This window comes from Pistacia vera, unplaced genomic scaffold (genome assembly GCF_008641045.1).
Source record: "Pistacia vera cultivar Batoury unplaced genomic scaffold, PisVer_v2 Contig25, whole genome shotgun sequence".
Classification (NCBI taxonomy): domain Eukaryota; kingdom Viridiplantae; phylum Streptophyta; class Magnoliopsida; order Sapindales; family Anacardiaceae; genus Pistacia; species Pistacia vera.
The window spans coordinates 447814-465022 of NW_022196057.1; the positions used below are offsets into that span (position 1 = coordinate 447814).

Below are 17209 nucleotides of genomic sequence, written 5' to 3' on the forward strand. Positions count from 1 at the left end.
TTTATTTTATCTTTACAGAGAAATTGTCGGGTCATTTTACATAATCAAATGAGAGTTTAATTTGTTAAGTTTATCTACGCTTAAAGAGTTGTTATGATTTCAAAGAGACTTTTTCGAGACTTTTATATGTTTTTTTTTTTTAAATTCAATCGTTAAGTTCTTACTTTTACCGTATGATTGCTTATTTGAAATATTAAAACGTCAATATATCTACTTTTTGGTAATATAAAATTGGAATACATAATTATCATAAAAAGAACACATGAAAGGAGAGAAAAAGAATGTAAATAAAATAAACAATCATTTCTAAGTGACTGTGTGGAGTGGTAAGAACCATTTTGAGTTCGATTAATTTCGATTGCTAATAGAGGTGAGATGGTCATTTAAGGGTCTATCAAGTTGTTAACTTTAAGACCAATAGAAGATTAATCGAGTTGCATATAAATTGGCTTGGATATGTTTGATTATAAAAATAAATTAAAATTATCATGAAATAATATTTAAAAATTGAATATATGTTTTCCCAATTTAAACCCAAAAATAATTCCACAAACAACAAAAAGATAAACAAAGGTCAATTTCGTCATTCAAAGACTCCCTCAAATTTATCAAATTTTTCTTCCTTAGAAATGATATAGAAAAGGACCTTTGCGTAACCTATAGATTTTAATAAATCCAAAAAATAAAAAAAATATTTTTATATTTATTTCCTTAAAAAGATCTAAATAAAATTATATAAATTCTCTTTCTCCATCAAAAAAAAAAATGGTCACTGTGTCTGTGTCTCTCTTAAGGTTGCAGAGAGAAATTCAGAAAATGAATAAAATGGGATGGCCTATCTTCTTCTTCTTCCTGTAGAGTCTCTATTCTCTGCTTGGTGTTCCACAGTAAGCTCTAATTTCTGTTCAAATTCAAATTGATTCGACTTCTCAATTTGAAATTTTGAAGTCTAAAGGGTTAAAATTTCATCCTTCAGCTCTTTGTTTTGATAGGTTACCTTGTTAGGGAGTTCACTGGAAAGTTTGAGAGAAAGTACAAGTGGGTTCAAGTGAAAAGCTTGGATATAGTAAAATTTGGAGTGGAATTAGTAATACCCAGATGAGAATTTTTGGCTTAATTGGACTAACTAGTTTGCAGCAGCTTCAGTTCAGTTGGAGCTTATTCTTCTTCTTCTTCTTCTTCTTTTTGTTTTTTTTTTTTGAATTTTTGTAAATATTTAATTTTTTTGGATTTTGTGAAATTTCTTGAAGCAATTTAAAGGAGTTTTTAAGTTTATTTACTGTTTTGAAGCTTTAATTTTATGTAGTTGTCATTTGAGTGGAGATCTAATTTGGCATATTGGTTTCATAGATAAATTGAGATTAGATTTGGTGGTTTGCATGTGATTTGACTATCTTTAATTCCATTGTTTCAATTTTGTTTCTAAATTACATGCACTTAATTATTAGTTTCCATTTTCAAAGATGTTTTAGAAGTTCCGACAAAAGGGTTCTTTTAATCTTGTTTGTTTGCAATATCTTGCAGTGTTAATATGTTCTGTTAACACTGTTAATGCTAATCTTTTGAGTTTTTCTTTTATATTTATGCATTTTGTTGAGAATTTATATTGCTACTTTATGTGAGGAAAAGTTTTGTGTATTTATCTGTTGTTTGAAGTTCTATTTTAATGAACAACTATTAGTCTATTACTAGAACATGGTGGCTCACAGTTTTTTTTTTTTTCTGCCTCAATTAATTTTTTCTTGGTCAATTAGTTGGGAGATTAGGCTGTTGATATTTTCCTAGGATTCGGTTGCGATGCACGCAAAACCTGATGAAGATCGGCAGTTAGACCATGGTTCTCAGGGTGTGTTGCAGTCGACTCTCTATACCCAGCCTTGGTGGCGTGGAGCTGGGAGTGGAGCTTCCTTGGGTGAAAACACTCCCAAATCTTCAAGTGAACAGCATAATGGTTCGGTTGGGAATGGAACTACACATGCACAAGGTAACGAACTGATGTTTGCTTGGATCCTGGAGCTAACTTCAATAAAGAAATGCAAACTGTCTTGCTAATATGTTAGTTCACTTTAAAACAAACAGTTGTGAGGATATTATGTTGAATAATGCTCTTTTTACTTTATACTGTTCTTATATACCAGCGCTTGAACAAGGCAAACTGCATACATTTGAATTCCAAAGACCATTTATTTATTAATTAATGCAGCTGTTTGAGGTTGAAGATAAGAAAAGGGTTTCCAATCATTTATGATTGACAAAATGTGTTCTCTCATCGGTTTCATCAAGCCTAATTAAACTCAAGCAAAACCTCATCATATTTGGCAGTCTGGGGCCTGTTATTGGAAAGCTTTTCCATTTTAGTTTTTCCAAATTTAATGGGTAATGAGGGCTTATTAGAGGAAATGAGAGGATTTTAGGTTTGAAGGTTGCATGCTTTCTTGCATTCTGTCAAATTAACAGAAAGCGGAGAAAGTATTAGTGATAACCTTATTTTAGGTGTAAGTTCAGTATATTGCTGAAGCATCACAAGAGTGATATATTCATGAAAGGTTTCCTTTTCAAATCAGATGGGAATAATGGCCAAGAAAGCAAACATCACAAACATATGGCATCCTCAAGAGCTCTTGCCATGACTGATCACCTTGAACCGAATTCTCAAATGGAGCTAGTTGGTCACTCGATTGTAAGACATCTCTCTCAATCTTGGCATACTCATATCTGCACACACATGTTCTGAGCACTTTCTGTGGGTGCAGGTAATATGAGCCTCTAGGACTTTGCCTTTTTTGTATTATTAAAGCAGTGACAACTCTTAATTCTGTAATTCAGGTTCTGACACCATTTCCTTATTCGGATCCACAATATGGTGGAGTATTGAATCCCTATGGGCCACAAGCTATGGTATGCAATCTGCAGCCTTTTGTGTATGTTAAATTTGTGAACTAGAAAGTCAATTGAGAACATGATTTTATTGTCTTAAAGGTAGGGAAGTCTTTTGGGTAGTTCTTTTGTGCATCAATCTGAATAGGTTAATGTCTATTGTGCAAGTTTATTTACAAAATTAACATGTATTTATTTTACCTAAGTGAATAGCATATGTTTGTGGAAGCTGAAGGCATAGTGCTAGGGTGATGTCTAATATCTATCTTGCGTCTTACAATTCAGCAGCTATACAGGCAAATGTATTATATCGACGTTCTGACAATATGATGTGTTGGCCCTTTCTTGTTTCAGTTTTAATCAAGATGATCAGGATATATTAATTTTAAATATGCTTTGCTAATTTCTTCTTGGGTATTTTTGGAAAATATTTGTCAAGAGAAGCATTTATATCCAATTAAGTTGGCCATTGCTCAGTGCTTTTCTAAGTTTAAATTGAACATTGTTTTTTCATGTGGAGGATTTTGCTTTTAGACCCTTGTTTCATCTGTAAGCATTGCTTTTGTATGGATTTCAAATGGGGTTTTTTTTTTTTTAATAGGTTACTGAAGTATTGTTGTATTAGTACTTTGTATGCATAAATATGTAAAATTGAATGTTCTGGGACTGGTAAATTTTATAATAATTTATAGTTTGATGTCAGTTACCTCCCCAGGTGTATGGAATGCATCATGCCAGAATGCCATTGCNCCAAAGACCATTTATTTATTAATTAATGCAGCTGTTTGAGGTTGAAGATAAGAAAAGGGTTTCCAATCATTTATGATTGACAAAATGTGTTCTCTCATCGGTTTCATCAAGCCTAATTAAACTCAAGCAAAACCTCATCATATTTGGCAGTCTGGGGCCTGTTATTGGAAAACTTTTCCATTTTAGTTTTTCCAAATTTAATGGGCAATGAGGGCTTATTAGAGGAAATGAGAGGATTTTAGGTTTGAAGGTTGCATGCTTTCTTGCATTCTGTCAAATTAACAGAAAGCGGAGAAAGTATTAGTGATAACCTTATTCTAGGTGTAAGTTCAGTATATTGCTGAAGCATCACATAGAGTGATATATTCATGAAAGGTTTCCTTTTCAAATCAGATGGGAATAATGGCCAAGAAAGCAAACATCACAAACATATGGCATCCTCAAGAGCTCTTGCCATGACTGATCACCTTGAACCGAATTCTCAAATGGAGCTAGTTGGTCACTCGATTGTAAGACATCTCTCTCAATCTTGGCATACTCATATCTGCACACACATGTTCTGAGCACTTTCTGTGGGTGCAGGTAATATGAGCCTCTAGGACTTTGCCTTTTTTGTATTATTAAAGCAGTGACAACTCTTAATTCTGTAATTCAGGTTCTGACACCATTTCCTTATTCGGATCCACAATATGGTGGAGTATTGAATCCCTATGGGCCACAAGCTATGGTATGCAATCTGCAGCCTTTTGTGTATGTTAAATTTGTGAACTAGAAAGTCAATTGAGAACATGATTTTATTGTCTTAAAGGTAGGGAAGTCTTTTGGGTAGTTCTTTTGTGCATCAATCTGAATAGGTTAATGTCTATTGTGCAAGTTTATTTACAAAATTAACATGTATTTATTTTACCTAAGTGAATAGCATATGTTTGTGGAAGCTGAAGGCATAGTGCTAGGGTGATGTCTAATATCTATCTTGCGTCTTACAATTCAGCAGCTATACAGGCAAATGTATTATATCGACGTTCTGACAATATGATGTGTTGGCCCTTTCTTGTTTCAGTTTTAATCAAGATGATCAGGATATATTAATTTTAAATATGCTTTGCTAATTTCTTCTTGGGTATTTTTGGAAAATATTTGTCAAGAGAAGCATTTATATCCAATTAAGTTGGCCATTGCTCAGTGCTTTTCTAAGTTTAAATTGAACATTGTTTTTTCATGTGGAGGATTTTGCTTTTAGACCCTTGTTTCATCTGTAAGCATTGCTTTTGTATGGATTTCAAATGGGGTTTTTTTTTTTTAATAGGTTACTGAAGTATTGTTGTATTAGTACTTTGTATGCATAAATATGTAAAATTGAATGTTCTGGGACTAGTAAATTTTATAATAATTTATAGTTTGATGTCAGTTACCTCCCCAGGTGTATGGAATGCATCATGCCAGAATGCCATTGCCCCTTGAAATGGAGGAGGAGCCTGTTTATGTGAATGCAAAGCAGTATCATGGTATTCTGAGACGAAGACAGTCGCGTGCTAAGCTTGAGCTTGAAAAGAAAGCGATAAAAGTTAGAAAGGTAGAACCCGTAGTTTTATACTTTTCATCCTCTGCAACGAATAACAGTTTTCGACAATAACAGTGTTTCATTTGCTTGTATTCTTTACAGCCATATCTACATGAGTCTAGGCACCAACATGCGATGAAAAGGGCTAGGGGATGTGGGGGCCGTTTTCTTAATACTAAGAAGCTGGATAACAACACTGTGAATCCCACATCAGAGAAAGGTATGAATTCTGGCACAAACCTTGCAACAAAGTCTGCCAGTTTATCTGGCTCTGAACCCTTGCCTGCCAATGGTACTGGAAATATGGATTCCTCCATTGTTCAGAAAGAAGGAAAAGGGTCAATGGTAAAAAACATTCACGAAACACACACTTCCCCTAATGGTGACAGTAATGGTCATGGTCTGTTAATGTACAATTCATCATCTACTGATACTGTGAAGGGTGATTTCTTTGGTCAACAGAGGGACAACATGCAAATGAATGGGGCTCACCAAGGGCCCCTTCCGGTTAAGTGAAATTCTTCGATGTGGAGGGGCTTTCCAGCATTGCTCTGCTGGTCTGATTTTCTCGACTCAAGCATTTATTTTTCATTTATGTAGCTTAGTTAAAAGTCTCTGTTTCTGATGGGTAGGTTTCTTTTGAGCAGGCGAAGCTGGAGGCGTTTGCCACTTTCGACATGGGGTTGGGGAAATCATCATTAGCGTGGTGGACCTCAGGCAATTCATTCTTGGCTTTGCAAAACCTTGTGGGTGTTTGGATGAAGATGAGGAACTAACAAAGAAGGAAAACATGTGAATATCATGTTATGTTCACTCTTAACTTAAGTTCCATTGTCCCTTCCATTCACCCTTCTGTAAAAAAGTAAAATTTAGCTACAGTGTGTATGTATGAAGTAGGAACTGTTGTGAATGTGGGAAGTTTTAAAACGCATAAACATTTGACTATTGTGAAGGTGTGAAGATCTCTTTGTTTTGTTGTAATGCAACCAGAGGGGTCAACTGTCTCTACTTTTAATCAAGGTTTCATGTTAAATAATGTGAAAAAAGTTGGTTCTCTTTTAATCATTTTGTGGTGTGTTTGAGTGCTTTGAAAGCTAGTTTTGGTGAAGCAACTTTGTTCCTGCAAGGCTATTGATTACACTTCATTACATTTTGGTTAGTTAGATTAATAAGCCTTGTACAAGACGTTAGATGTTGAAGGCATCATTAAAGTTTATTAGAACAAGTCGCTAAATGCCAAATAACATATGAATTCAGTTGTGTTGTGCCACTTCCCCTTGGGCCCATGAAAAAAGAATAGGCCCAAAAATAGACTACCGAATCATTGATAGTAGTTGGTCCTGATCCACTCCTTACAAAAACCCTAGACCCTTCTGCATTCTTTCTTCTTCTTCTTCTTCTTCTTATTCTTCGTCTCTCGTTCTGTGAGTAGTAAACTGTAAAGGGTTTGGTTTATAATCGGAAAGGAAAAGTTTTTTGGTATCCCCATGATGAAATATTTAGTAATCTGAAGTTATATATAAGTGCATGAAACTTGGTGCTCCCTTCCACTTTGAAGGTTGAGGAACCATTCTACGGTTTCCTGCCAGGTTGATACTAGGCATTTTGAGGGATCTCATTGCAAATATTTTATTTATTTATCTTTGGGATTTTTGGTGATGACATATCTGATCATTATCCGTTGTTTGAGCATCGGGGACATTGCATTTTTGGTGAATTTTGATTGTTGAATTTGGTATATTTTTTGTGCGTGTTTGTGTGATCTGGCTTCTGTTGAATCATCTTGCTGTTGAAGCATTCTGTGTTTATTGTTGGTATGTGGTTACCATCTCTATTTTCAATGGTGATTGATTTGTTATACCAGTTTTCGTAACTTTGCTTTGCCAAGAATAGCAGAGGATTCATTGGGTGCGTTTGTTCATTATTTTGGATAAGATTTTGGGAATAATATTGGGTAGTTGGATACGGGAGTATTAGGAGGTAAACTTTAAAAATTTATGAAAAAGCCCTTTGATTTGTTAATTTAATTAAAGACTCTAATATATAAAATGAAAAAAACACCCTTATCACCTGCAGTGCCAGATTCCGGCCACTATTGTCGGAATTTGGCCGGATAATTTTGTTACAACACAGATCGGTCGGATCTGTGTCGTAACGTGTCGTTAAGGCCTTTTTCGACCAGATCTACCACGGATCTGATCGGAAAAGGCCAGATCTAAGGTTAAATGTTGTCGTCGACTACTGGAAAACGTCAAAAGAAGTCAATCTTTGACCGTCAACGACACCATTTCTTTGGTTGTCGTTGAGGGCCAGATCTGGCCGGAAAAGGCCAGATCGGTTAACTTCCGGCCATTTCTGGTCGGCAAGTAGGTTGTTGTACAAATTTGGGCTACCACTGACGGTGGTTGCCAGAATCTGGAAAGTATGGGTTGATGGGGGTGTTTTTGTTAATTTTTAAACTTTTTTCTGGGGGTATTTAATGAAATTAATAAGCTTAAGGGGTCTAAATGTAATTAAAAAAATATAGTAATATTTTTGGAATAATGTGCCAAACAATATCTGGGGAATAGGATTTGGAATATGGATAAAAATAATGAACCAAATATGGCCATTGATATCATTTGGAGAGTCTGTAAATGAACACCATTACCAAATTTGTTAACCTACTTTTGCCAACAACTGTAGACATATGGGGGGTTATTAAGTTAAGCAACAATGCTACAGGTATCGGGGTTTTTACACCGAAATTTTGTACTAATCTGCGTGTCCTTTGACTCAGACCATTCAACACATTCAAAAATGTTATATCCACCGAAACACGTAAAAGCTACCACGTTAAACGATTGAATACTAACATAAATGGACGATCGTCCAATGATTTTGGACAATTGTTCATATATTCTGGATGGTCGTTCATAGTGGAATGGATGAAGTCCATAAAAAAAAAGTTTTGTTTTAAAAAAAAAATAATAGACGCCCGTCATAGTTAATATGGACGGCCGTCCATCTTTATTCGTCTGCCTCTTCTTTAGAAGGCGCGCATTTCTCTATAGAGTGCCCTACAACACCTCCATTCAAGAAACACATCTTCGGGATCATATAAAGAATACTTGAGGTCGGGATCCAGGAACTCCTGCTGGAGAACTTCTGCTTAAAAACAAGACTTTTTGAAAGGTGATCAATAAAAAAAAACAGGATCTTTGAAAGCCAAAAATTCAAAGTTCTTTCTACCGTTGAGTTTAGCCTCTGTTTGACAGTCTCTCAACTTGCGTTTAAGTCTTCCACTAATGGGAGTACTAGCTAACTTTCTCAAAGCAGATCCCTGACAATTTACCAGGTTATTGTCATCATCTTGATTCTCTTGCGTCCCGAAGTCGACCAAGCACATTGTTCTGCACCTCAAACAACCATTCAAAATATTAGAGAACCGTAGAAACAAAGAGCCCCAAAACTTAAGAGAGGATCTGCTGTAGTTCGTGAAGAGGTTGAGAAGGGAAGGGAAATGATGCAATTAGGTGATGTATTTGTTGGAGTTGTCGACTACTTCAGCATTAATGGGTAACGGAGACGCACTCGGGGATCTCGCTGCCCAGTCAGCGGGCGGGTGTCTCGCTCCCCGGTGAGCGGGCGGGGGTCGCGGGGGCAGCGCCCCCGAGCCTGTAGGCGGTTTTGGGCTTTTCCATGTATAACCGCTGTAGGATTTCCTTTAAGTTATTAATTCCTTTTTTGGGTTGGGCTTAGGAATAAGAATCCTTGTAAAACTAGGTTTAATCTCTTAAACCTAGTATATAAAAACATACTTTTCTCTTGTTATGAGAGAGAGAGCAATTCATTCATTGTAAATGAGAGAAGTGAGGCATATTGCAATAATATTGACTCAGCTGGACGTAGCCTACATTGGGTGAACCAGGGTAAATCGCGCGTATTATTTTTTTTGTTTACTATTTGATTTGTTTTACTATTATATTTTGTTCCTGTTGTTGTCTCTATTTCGTTCAGTATTGCGTGAAGAGAGAGCTCAAATGAAACTCTCAGAGGCTAAATATCAGCTTGAAGAAAAAAATGCCGCTGTTGATAAACTGAGGAGTCAACTTGAAGCTTTTATGGGAACCACACGTTAAGCTCTCTAGCGTTGAGTTCCATCCACAATGCGTTACAAAACATCCTACCGCTGGGTTTGACAATACCTCTACTTGTGAACACCACGGCACTATCATACCTTGTTGCTCTAGTTCTTCTCTAGATCTGGGATGAGGAAGACCAAGAACCAGAGCGCAGATGAGATGAAGAAGACGATGAACTAGTGCGCAGATGGAAGAAGAAGTAGAAGACCGCAGCTGATTTGTTTTTTGAAACACTTTCCCCAAAATTTTTTAACACAAAACGTTTTTTAATTAGAGTTGGGACGAAGGACGGGCGTCCATTCCTTACATACGGACGACTGTCCTTATGAATGAGCGTCCATTCCATATGGATGGCCGTCAATTTCAGATTTTTTTAAAATTTTTATATTTTAAAAAAAGGACAGGTGTCCCTTATTTACGGCCGTCTCTAAATACTGGACAGGCGGTCATCGTCTCTAATTTTTTTAATATTTTTTATTCCATTTATCGATAGACGGGTGTCTTTTAAATGGAGACATCCATCTATAGTAAATGAACCTCTGTCCATATAATATGCCGTCCATATTCACTAGAAAAAATTTAATAACGTCAAATGTGTTGAATGGTCTGAGTCAGGGGACACATAGGCCGGTATAAAATTTCGGTGTAAAAACCCCAATGTCTGTAACATTGTTGCAGTATTCAATCATCAAATGTGACGGCTTTCACATGTTTCAGTGCAATTTTTTGGTGGATATAGCATTTTTGTTAAGTTATAGCTATGTTAAATTTGCTTGTACAATCCGGAAGTTGTCCTTCACTGTGTGTAAAAAGTAAAAATCTTCATCTGAAAATTGTTTATATCTAGTCTCTTAGTATTATTATCGTATTTCAGAGCAATAAGTATAATCAGGTGTTGTATATTCTTATATATTTCTCTCATTAGTGAATGTCGACGGCTTATATCGAATCACATAAATATCATACCTTCTCAAATATATGTTTTCCAATGATCTCCTATCATGAATTGAGCATAATTAGGTGTTGACAAGGTCAGTTGTTAATTTGAGAAATGGTAAAAAGTTAAATAATAGACGAGTCTAATCTTTATACATATGATGAAATAATCCATGTACTTTGAAACTTAACAGATATAAACTCTTGATATGCTTCAGCCAATTTTCCATTATTTTCTGCCGTTTCTGACACCTATGATGCATTCTTGTGGTCACCCTTTCTCAGCTTCCCAGTTCACAATTTTGCTTGTTCTTCAAGTTGTTCCTGTTGAACAATCATTGAAACTTTTAAGCAATCGCATAGGGGATGGAAAACAAATGAAGCAATTGAGTAGATTTGTAGATCATGTACTGGTTTCATGTTTGCATCAAAGGGCATCAGTTCAAGTTAAATGAACATTATCATAGTAATAAACAAGCTTCTCTTTTATCTTATACTTTTTATCAGTGCCATCTCCTGCTGCTTTTTGTAAATGATTTTGTTTGTTTTACAAGAAACTAAATTCAGAAACTAACCTCTGTCACAAAGAAAGCATGGAACCCATATGGAACCCTATGTGGTAATTCCACAACTGCAACAGGATCTGGCGACATTGTTTTTGCATCAATTACGTTCACTCCTGACTTTCTGCATAGACACAGAAAAAGGAAATCTCAAAGAACAGTAAAAGGAAAATGAAAGCAGATCGGCAGATGCTGAATAAGGTGACAGAGGCAAGGCTGGGTGTTTGCAGAATGCAGATAAGCAACTATGGAGTCTACATGGGCATATGCTAAAGAAGTACTGCAAAGGGCATCGATGCCTTAATAGGTTTGAGATTTTGATAAACGTAACAGTCCCAATTAGTAACAGCCACCCTCAGTTATGGGGCAGGTTACATCTAGTAAGTTGTGAGTTGGGTTAATGCCTCAATGGCTGCTATCTCCATTGATGTCAACCAACAGTGGTCTTGGGAGAGAAACCGATACTTGTTAGTAATAGAGAGATCATAGTCAGTATTGAGAAAAAAATGAGAGTTACCCGGTCTTCTCGTCATGTACAAAGAAAATTAAGTAGCCGTCATCTTCTTCAGAAGAGGTACCAGGCTCTCGTGGGACAAAAACAGCCTCTGAACCAAATCTACCAGGGCCCAGGTCGAAGATACCTTTAACATTTCCTCCAACTTCAAGCTTTGTCTTTCCTGCCTCTGGTTCAGCATGCAAATCAAATTTGACAACCCCTGCGACCTTAGCAATGCTGTCGAGAATGGTTCCATAAACATATCTTTGTTTCCTATATTTGCACAAGATAAACGGAAGGTCAAATTTTGGTGAAAGTACATTTCTTGGTTAAAAAGAATTTAAAACCCCCAAAAAGAAAACGATAAAAAAAGCATGAACTTGAGAAATGACTTGAATACTATAAATCTAAGCAAAATAACACACTTCTTAAACATTTTCCTTCGAAAATATCACAATTCTGTGTTATAACCAAAAACCATATGTAGATAGATGAATACCTGCCAGTGTAGGACTCATTCACCCTGGGAAAATCAACAGCAGGTGCTGATAATTTCTTTTGTGAAGCTAAACCAGTTTTCAAGTTGAATCTCATCTCATACCTGATCAGAGAACAACAATCAGAAATACCGTAGCTGTTAAAGGACTTTTACAAATTTAAAAGTAGTTCTGAGCTCTCCTACAGTTCATTTGTGAAATTTTCAAGCTTTTCTTTGACAGGCCCATTGACCATGTCCAGATCAAAATTTTCTAGGCGGCAAGTGATCAGAACAACTTCATCCTCCTCCTCCCAAGCATTGGCTAGCAAAAGATCGTTATCAAAGAATCAGAATGCAGCATAGACAGTGGATAAACTTCAAGTATTATTTTCATAAAGCAACAAACACAAATACACCAGAATACCACGGAGAAAACTATTAGATAAGAGCTCCCAGAAAGTTTTCTTTCTCATGAATCCAAAAGTAAGATTCATGATCATCATTTAATAGAGTTTCTTGGGAATTGAGGAGCCAAGCTATGTACATATTCCTAGTTACATTTACAGAAAAAGAGAGAAAGAAGATGGCAAAATGTGGTGGGGGAATAGAGCTTAACATTAATCTCCAAAAGATCACCATATAAATATTTAATATGCAATGTCCAGTAACCATGATTCATCATAATAATTTTGAACCTTTAAAGTGAGCCTTGTCCAAGTTACAAAAAATTATTAGAGACCAATCCTTGTCACATAAAAATTATAATAACCAAAGGAAGAATATAAAGGTTGACTTACCATTATGGAATATAAAGCAATTTGGAAGTTCAAACCATCTGATTTGGGCCTCATTCTTTGAGTATCGGGGAAGTACACCAAAACGAGCTTTCTTTGTTGCATCAAATGTGAATATCATCTTGTTTTCTTTCACCATTTCCTAAAAATTGAAACATCTTAAACATATCAAGCTTTTTGAGAGTTGATCACAATCATACTAGTAAAAAAAATCAGAAGCCATTACTTAATCATCTAAATTACACATCATTCATTTTAAGCTAGATCAGCAACCAATGATAATTTCGTATTAAGGGTATTTAAAAAAACTGTGAAAATTTTGAAGCACCTGAAATTTGAAAAAAAAAAAAAAAATTTACCATACCTTTGGCCTGAAATACAGAGGAAGATCCATGAAAATTGCATAATTTTCAGTAATAGCAAAGTCATGCATCATGATGGGGAAAAAAAAAAAAAAAAAATTTACCATACCTTTGGCCTGAAATACAGAGGAAGATCCATGAAAATTGCATAATTTTCAGTAATAGCAAAGTCATGCATCATGATGGGGTCTGATATTGTTATTGGCACCGGATCATGCATGAAACCATCCTTTGAAATAACTCTGTATGTGATATATGGAGGTGTATGCGAATAGCCAAAGGTAAACATCTCGCCTGCATGCAGAAATTTCATAAATCAGAAGGATGTTTTTTTCTTCTCCTCAGTGAAGCTGGTTGTCTAGGTTTCTTTAAAGAGGATGGGCTTTACCAGTGTATGGATCAACCTTTGGATGGGCAGTAAAGGAATGTTGCAATCTCTTGTCATAATCCAGTATGCCGAGCGTCTGCAGATCTCCATCTTCCAGAACTTTGATGGCATCTGCATAATTAAATAGGCATGAACCTAATTCCCAGTAAAAAAGGTTCTAGTTCAAATTAATACTCTCTCTTTATTTATCTATTTAATCTTTTCGGCTTTTTCTACATAACTAAGGATAAATTCATTCAAAGTGCTTAATGCAGGATCAATTTAGAAATATACGGAAATGCAACTGAGAAGAGGCAATAACACACAAATATATGAATGATCTTCTGTCTACATTACACCTTTGCATCTTTTCTCAAATGTAAGAACAGAGAAGGTGTACAATCTTACAAGGTTTGTCTGCCTCTGAAAGTGCTAGAAGTTTCCCATGGTGATAAATGAGAGCTGTATTAGCTGGAAGAGAGTGACAGCCAGTTAGTTACCTTGTACTTAAATTCACAAAAAAATAAACATCCAACAGATGCATCTAATGAAAAAAGGGGTGCATATCTAATCTGTCAGGAGTTTCTAAGGGTCACAGCTCAGTACTGAGGATGTATTTAGACATATTCTTTATCAAATTATGTACAAGGAGAGAATAATCATTAAAAATTCAATCACTAGGCCACGCTTTTGCTTTGTAATATTAAGGACCTATACATGGGTTTACTCAGATAGGCAGTTGCAATAACCACCTCAGTACCAACATTAAGTAAAGAGTACAGTAACACGACTGCCATGAATGACCTCGATGGATTAAATAATGTTCTGCATCTCAAAGGATTTATGAGAGGTGCACAATTCTTCAGCTCAGAAAACAGTTTAGCATTTTTTTCCAACATAGCATACAAAACAAACTTACCTGTTGAAGTTCCATATGAAATATCCAAAACTTTCAGTTTTGCTCGCAGCATTTGCATGTTAACCATGAGTAATCCAAATAGCCCCTTAAGGTCTCCAATCTGCAAAAAGTCATATCCAGAAACATTAAAATGATGGCTCCAAGCTAAACATCTACAAACAGCATTTTCTACCAAAAGCAGCTCAGGGAAACAGAAAATATAGCTAACTTCACAAGGCATAATGTCCTGTATATATACACAAAAAATGTTTGCTATTAGTGAAGGATTAAGACAGAATCACTTTTCTGGATATCATAGCAAGTACTTCTATTTAAAGAACAAAATAACAACTCAACTTATTTAAATTATGCCACTGGTTTAAATGTAAAAAAAAAAAGAAAAAAATTAAAGTCACAAGCGTAGTTCAGCAATGTACCCTCATAAATTTAGCACCTCCAAAAAATTCTTCCTGCTTAAGACGTGATGTCCTCACAAAACGGGAGACATATGTTGCCTTTCCATCTTTGATACGCAGACCATGAATCATGCTGCAAATTCGTAGAATTTGCATTTAGCTATATGTTGTATTGAACAATATAAAACGCCTTCACTGCCAGGTCTCAAATATCAATTTACAAAATAGACAATGCTTTTTGCCGTTCAACCACACATAAATCACATTCAAGCACTCAAACAGTGAAAAAAAATATTTTTCCCTTTCTTGAAATTAAGATTGAAATGAACTAATGTTGCGTATTCTACTATGAAAAAAACAGAAATTCACGCACCCGTCTCCATCAAACCTGCAACGCAAGCAACAAAGAGAGTTGGTTAATACTCTATAAATTTTTCAACCAATGGTAACTAGCTAACATATTCAGATACGTGTCATAAATAGAAGATCATTTCATTTTTTTCGTACCAGTGATATCCAGCCACGGGAGAGAACTTTGGATTTGGACCAACCCGAACAAACTCGCCATTCAAGCAATCCTGAAAAAATACATATTTCCACATATATTAACTCAAGTTCTGGAAACATAATTTTTCTCTACAATTATCCATGCTTAAATTCACTGGCAGTCATTCAAACACGGCCTTAATAAAACTCAAATATGCTATTATTACATTTACAAAAGCACAAAATTCTAAATAGCATTTAGTTCATCAAACTTTAAATACAAATATAGATACCACAAAGTTAACTGAGTAAATAGAAATTATAAATAATTAACAAAAATGAAAAACAATAAAATTAAATTGAAAAACAGAGGTTCTCAAAAAATGATCATGATTACGAGTGTGTAGTGTACTTACGGGGAGATGACCGATGACGGTGAGGCTTTTAGTAGGTGGAGTTTCTTCAGTAACCGGAGCGAAGTTACCAGAGAGATAGTGGTGAGGCTGCGAAGGATCGTACATAAACTTGACGATCATACTCTCGACAAAATCAATCACTTTGGAAGTAAGTCCTTTCTGTGGTTTCGGATTCACCACCACTATACCGCCGTCAGCTTCGCCGTCCTTCGCCATTTTCTCTCTTTTTCAGTATTTTTTCTTTCTCTGAGTGGTGAGTGACCGATAATAGTGGAGTTAACTGTGAACGCGTGAGGTGTCTCTTATATATTTGTCGTGTGTCTTTGTTTGCTGATGGTGAAGAAGACGGCCACGTGGCATGTTTTAGTGGAGCCAAAAAGATAAGATTTAAAAATTAATAATTAATAATCAGATATTCAGTAATGAAATTAGTGGATATCTGGATCCTCATTGTGTAAACGGAAGATACTCTTGACTACACTACAAACGTACCACGAGCACGAAGTTCCTGCCACGCCAATTTTTTTATTAATTATTTAAAAAGAAAATAGGTAAATTTTCATTTAATATATATATTTTTTAATTATCTGAGGGGGTGGTTTTAATTATATAAAGTATTGACGACATAACTGCAATAAACTACAGATTGTTTTTAAAATCCCAGGGAGGGCACAGGCGCACCCTGGGCTTGAATTGGCTCCAGCCCTTGTCACGGGGTATTGCTACATTTAATTACTATCATTAACAATAATTTTTAAGATTCAGAGAGAAAAAAAAAAAAAATCACAAATGACATAAATTTATTGGAGGGTAATAATATCCAGATATAATTATGTGATAATTCTATAATGTCGAGATTAAATTACAAAAATACCCCTTATCCGTTAACACTTGGGTGAAGAACATCTTAAACTTGTTGGTAATGTTATACAAATGTTTATGGAATGTTTATTATGATATTCACATGGGGCACGTGTTTTGGTATGGATGGAATGTTTGTGTTTCTTGCATATACAAATGTTGAGTAATGTCGTTTTGATGATATAAATCTCAATTTTGGCTTGTGTCACACCGGGCTTATGACAAAGCGGCATCGACCAGTCTTGATGCTAGCTTTGTGCATTAAGCACTTTAACATGATAGTATTGAAGTAGAAAGTTGTAATGCCTCAAAAGTTACGTTGATGTCTGTTTATAGTGCTTAAAAGATAAATTGTACTTTGTCAAACCCATACAGCCTCAAAGATATCTTATACTAATCCTATCTCATTTTAAAGAAGAGCGGATGAGAGTTGTCCATGTGTCTGAACGAAATAGAACAACAACAGAACAAATATAATAGTAAAAACAAATCAAAACTAACAAAGAAAATAATACACCAATTTACCTTGGTTCACCCAATGTAGGCTACGTCTAACTGAGTCAATATTTTGCATATGTCTCACCTCTCTCATTTACAATGAATGAATTGCCTTCACATACATACAAGAGAAAATATGTTTATATACTAGGCTAGGCAAAACTATTCGTCTCCGTTACCCATTAATGCTAAAGTAGTCGACAACTCCAACAGTGTCAAGGCAACTTGCATAACACTTATTATATTGACTTCAAAGGTGTATAAACAACACTTCTCTTCACGATAAGAGGAGGAGGAGGAGGGGGGGGGGGGGGGGGGGGGAAGGG

General features: G+C 35.6%; 2 protein-coding genes across 3 annotated transcripts; one reads left to right on the forward strand and one right to left on the reverse strand.

Annotated features, from left to right (window-relative positions):
* The first annotated feature begins 754 nt into the window (after window positions 1–754).
* LOC116132292 (nuclear transcription factor Y subunit A-7-like) lies at window positions 755–6050 on the forward strand. Its single transcript, XM_031417952.1, has 8 exons — window positions 755–887; window positions 1755–1984; window positions 2565–2680; window positions 2827–2898; window positions 5036–5200; window positions 5291–5408; window positions 5651–5745; window positions 5836–6050. Exons 2-7 carry the CDS (start codon window positions 1798–1800, stop codon window positions 5698–5700), a joined length of 708 nt encoding a protein of 235 aa, XP_031273812.1. The 5' UTR covers window positions 755–887; window positions 1755–1797; the 3' UTR covers window positions 5701–5745; window positions 5836–6050.
* A 4283-nt stretch (window positions 6051–10333) lies between these two features.
* On the reverse strand, window positions 10334–15811 carry LOC116132188 (carotenoid 9,10(9',10')-cleavage dioxygenase 1-like). Of its 2 annotated transcripts, XM_031417848.1 has the most exons (15): window positions 15525–15811; window positions 15130–15200; window positions 14996–15010; window positions 14644–14755; window positions 14228–14327; window positions 13717–13779; window positions 13330–13440; window positions 13095–13235; window positions 12944–12987; window positions 12583–12721; window positions 11990–12107; window positions 11807–11908; window positions 11329–11580; window positions 10824–10935; window positions 10334–10572 (listed from the first exon to the last, which is right to left on the reverse strand). In XM_031417848.1, exons 1-15 carry the CDS (start codon window positions 15738–15740, stop codon window positions 10543–10545), a joined length of 1626 nt encoding a protein of 541 aa, XP_031273708.1. In that variant the 5' UTR covers window positions 15741–15811; the 3' UTR covers window positions 10334–10542. The 2 variants fall into 2 exon arrangements, with proteins under 2 accessions (XP_031273708.1, XP_031273707.1); XM_031417847.1 differs by lacking the exon at window positions 12944–12987 and having other exon boundaries at window positions 13051–13235.
* Between the last annotated feature and the right edge of the window lie 1398 nt (window positions 15812–17209).

What these genes read in the sequence shown, in the direction of transcription:
- LOC116132292 (XM_031417952.1), top strand. Translation starts at nt 1,798, where the DNA reads ATGCACGCAAAACCTGATGAAGATCGGCAGTTAGACCATGGTTCTCAG. An exon ending in CCTATGGGCCACAAGCTATG is followed by an intron (nt 2,899 to 5,035) that starts GTATGCAATCTG and finishes GTTTGATGTCAG; the next exon opens with TTACCTCCCCAGGTGTATGG. An exon ending in AAGCGATAAAAGTTAGAAAG is followed by an intron (nt 5,201 to 5,290) that starts GTAGAACCCGTA and finishes TATTCTTTACAG; the next exon opens with CCATATCTACATGAGTCTAG.
- LOC116132188 (XM_031417848.1), bottom strand. Translation starts at nt 15,740, where the DNA reads ATGGCGAAGGACGGCGAAGCTGACGGCGGTATAGTGGTGGTGAATCCG. An exon ending in GAGGTGCTAAATTTATGAGG is followed by an intron (nt 14,328 to 14,643) that starts GTACATTGCTGA and finishes GACTTTTTGCAG; the next exon opens with ATTGGAGACCTTAAGGGGCT. An exon ending in AATGAGTCCTACACTGGCAG is followed by an intron (nt 11,581 to 11,806) that starts GTATTCATCTAT and finishes GTGCAAATATAG; the next exon opens with GAAACAAAGATATGTTTATG.